Raw genomic sequence first — 2,668 nt, 5'->3', positions numbered from 1 at the left:
GGCAATTTGAAACGCCCATGATAACCATAATTAGGCGAATTTCCGTTGAAAACCGGCGGAATTGGGTTAATGGGCTGGCGGGTGGATGTACTCGCAATTTCCCGTCTCGGCCTTATGACGCAAACAGGGCATTGATCAAATAGTGGAGAATCAAATTGGGCCACGCAACTGCCGATTACCGGAAAAGTTCAAGGATTTGCCCCGATTTCCAGCCCTGTCCTGGAAACACCCGAACAATCTCGGGACTGTTAAGGTCAATAAGGGCTGTGTTTTGGTTACCAACAAAGGGGAGCGACTTACCATAACGCCCGTTTATCCCCAGTGAATCCAGGCGGGATCAAAGTGTTGCCCACTTCGACGATGGGCTGTTTGAACAGCTCATTTAAATCGAATCGGAACTCCATCGCCCTCGAGAGTGTGTCTGCACAGCTTCGCCACTGGAGCGCAAAAAAATCAATAGAAAATCGTCAGAAAAACACGCCCGATTTGACTATGACACGGACATTTGACTTCACTGGTTGCTGATTTTTCGCACGAAAAGCCCACCAAGATGAACGTCGAACTGGTACTAAAACTAAATGCGAAAAGGTGCTCACGAGGTGCTCCGATTGCGCTTGTTTTCTGAATTCTGAAAGGAAGTCGCGGTCGAGGTTGGCTACGTTCATCTACGTTTAGGAGCGGCCAGCGGCGGCGCGTCCGGGCTCAGGCACATTTAAACGATTTAAAAGAACAACGTGGGGCTTTTAGCCAAGCAAGCCCACAAGAGGCCCTAACACAGGTGTTTTCCCTGAGAAAAACCTTTAGGAAAAAACCTACCAAAAAATCCGTCGCCCATTCAAGTTAAAAATTCTACCCATGCTGTTGGTGGCATACCATTGGAGTCAATGGTGTGACGAAAAAGCGTGGGGTTTGTTACGCGCGATTTCTAAAAAGGCGCGACCATGTGTGACTCCCCGCAAGGCGCACTGCGATTTCCACCTGACTCATGGCGGGATCGATTGAAGAATTTGAACAGGGGCGGAGCCCTAGCTAGGCACTGGAACGTCCCCAGCCATCAGCAGCATTTGACTCGAAAATCCTTGAGTAAGGAAAACCAGCTGTTGATTACTTTGTTAATAGTTATAGCCTCCTTTCAATTTTACTTATTTGCTTCATTGCATTCGGTTTCATTTTTTAATGATTTCGGTAATTGAACTTGTTATCATAAATAAATACTGAATTGTTTGAAAGACTTGCTATCACGCGCCACGCCCCATTCAAATGGCGGTGGGTTGGTAAAAGCGGTTGCGACTTGACTGGGTTGACAGTGACAGGGCCAATGTGCTGTCAGTTTGAATTTTGACTTTGGAAGACAGAACAAAAAACTCTTTTATTAGTGTTTTAATCGCTTATAGCACATGTTTTTAGTGTTTTCGCAAATTTTTGTCGCATTGTAAGTATTAGCGCATAATCCACGCTTTGAATAATAGCACATAGTCTGTGTAATTTGTCTTCCTTTCGGGTAGCCATTGACTTGAAACATTAAATCCTTTGGAGGCAAAAAATTCCCAGAACTAAAAACCAATTAAACAATTTGGTGCTGACGTTTCTCTAGCACGCATGGCTAGCATCTTCAGAGATTGTCGCCCAAGTGGATACGCCAAACGAAAATCCCCAGGTCCATGAAACAGATGATTTTTCCTGTACCCTCCCCTGTACATTTTACGTGTTTTGATAGTCGGATAATGATTAGAACTGATCTCATGCGTATCTATAATTGTTTGATTAATAATCAACCGCATTATCGACCTGTTTTCCTTGCGAAATTCGTCCTGATGGCGCCATCCCTGCAGCAGTAGGTCTACTATAAAGAGCTGCAGGATTCAACAACTGTGCGGGCAGCGCGTTCAAGGCAGGAAACATCGAGCCCGCCACATGCGGGTATTGAACATTTAAAATCGGGGTTATTTCAAACACAATTTAAATGTCGTAATGGTGAGCTATAAATACCGCTTTAGCCGAACAATTAAACTTCTGCCTTAGATGGCAGGACAAAGATTCCTCTGAGAATCCCTGGTGATTCGAAATTTTCAAAGTTTTTTAAGCGTTTTTCAAGTTTTTGTCGCATTTATCTACCTATTTGCGTTGACGGCAAGGTTTTGGAACCTTTACAGCCTGCGTAAGCCTGAGTAACACTGTGTTGAGTTGCGCTTTTGAGTTGTTGCCGCTCTCTGAGTTAATGAGTTTTAACTCATTGTTTAACGGGTTATAGCTCATGGCCGATGACGGAATTTTAACATCTAACAAAAAAAGCCATCAACATATTGCTTTTGCGCATACGATTGCGAAAAGACGAAAAAAAGACCAAACTGTAAATGCGACCTTTCTTGAAAACCCATCTTTYAACTTTTTTGCATAAAAGAGTCKCAGTTTGCCAGCATTTTACAGTAAAACGTTACGAAAAAACGCGTTGTTCTGTTTAGAGAGAGTTTTGTTTARAAATATTGACCTGAAAGTGAAGAAACCGGAATTTAAATAAACCAAAACAGCAACGAAAGTKATGAGTTTTCCGAATAATTGATTATAAACGTTCACTTGTTCTGTTCGGGGAAATATTTTTGAGAAAAATCCAGAAAAATTATTAGGGTTTTGTCCAAAATTCGAAGCGGCAAAAGGTTCCAGAAAAACA

The 2,668-nt window shown here is 42.8% G+C and overlaps 1 protein-coding gene across 2 annotated transcripts in view; it reads right to left on the bottom strand.

The window, feature by feature from the left end:
* Positions 1 to 680, bottom strand: part of LOC109541846 (chromatin modification-related protein eaf-1) — a 6,824-nt gene extending 6,144 nt beyond the window's left edge. For both annotated transcript variants that reach the window (XM_048669615.1, XM_048669616.1), the window contains exons 1-2: positions 504 to 680; positions 301 to 437 (exon numbers count right to left, since the gene is read on the bottom strand). In XM_048669615.1, coding sequence (XP_048525572.1) covers positions 301 to 437; positions 504 to 665 — 299 coding nt within the window. In that variant the 5' untranslated portion in view covers positions 666 to 680. The remainder of the gene's footprint in view (positions 1 to 300; positions 438 to 503) is intronic.
* Positions 681 to 2,668: the final 1,988 nt, after the last annotated feature.

Source organism: Dendroctonus ponderosae, unplaced genomic scaffold, assembly GCF_020466585.1.
Source record: "Dendroctonus ponderosae isolate FM_Combo_2020 unplaced genomic scaffold, Dpon_F_20191213v2 Dpon_F_20191213_9, whole genome shotgun sequence".
NCBI classification, from domain to species: domain Eukaryota; kingdom Metazoa; phylum Arthropoda; class Insecta; order Coleoptera; family Curculionidae; genus Dendroctonus; species Dendroctonus ponderosae.
This window is presented reverse-complemented; position numbering and strand designations above follow the sequence as displayed.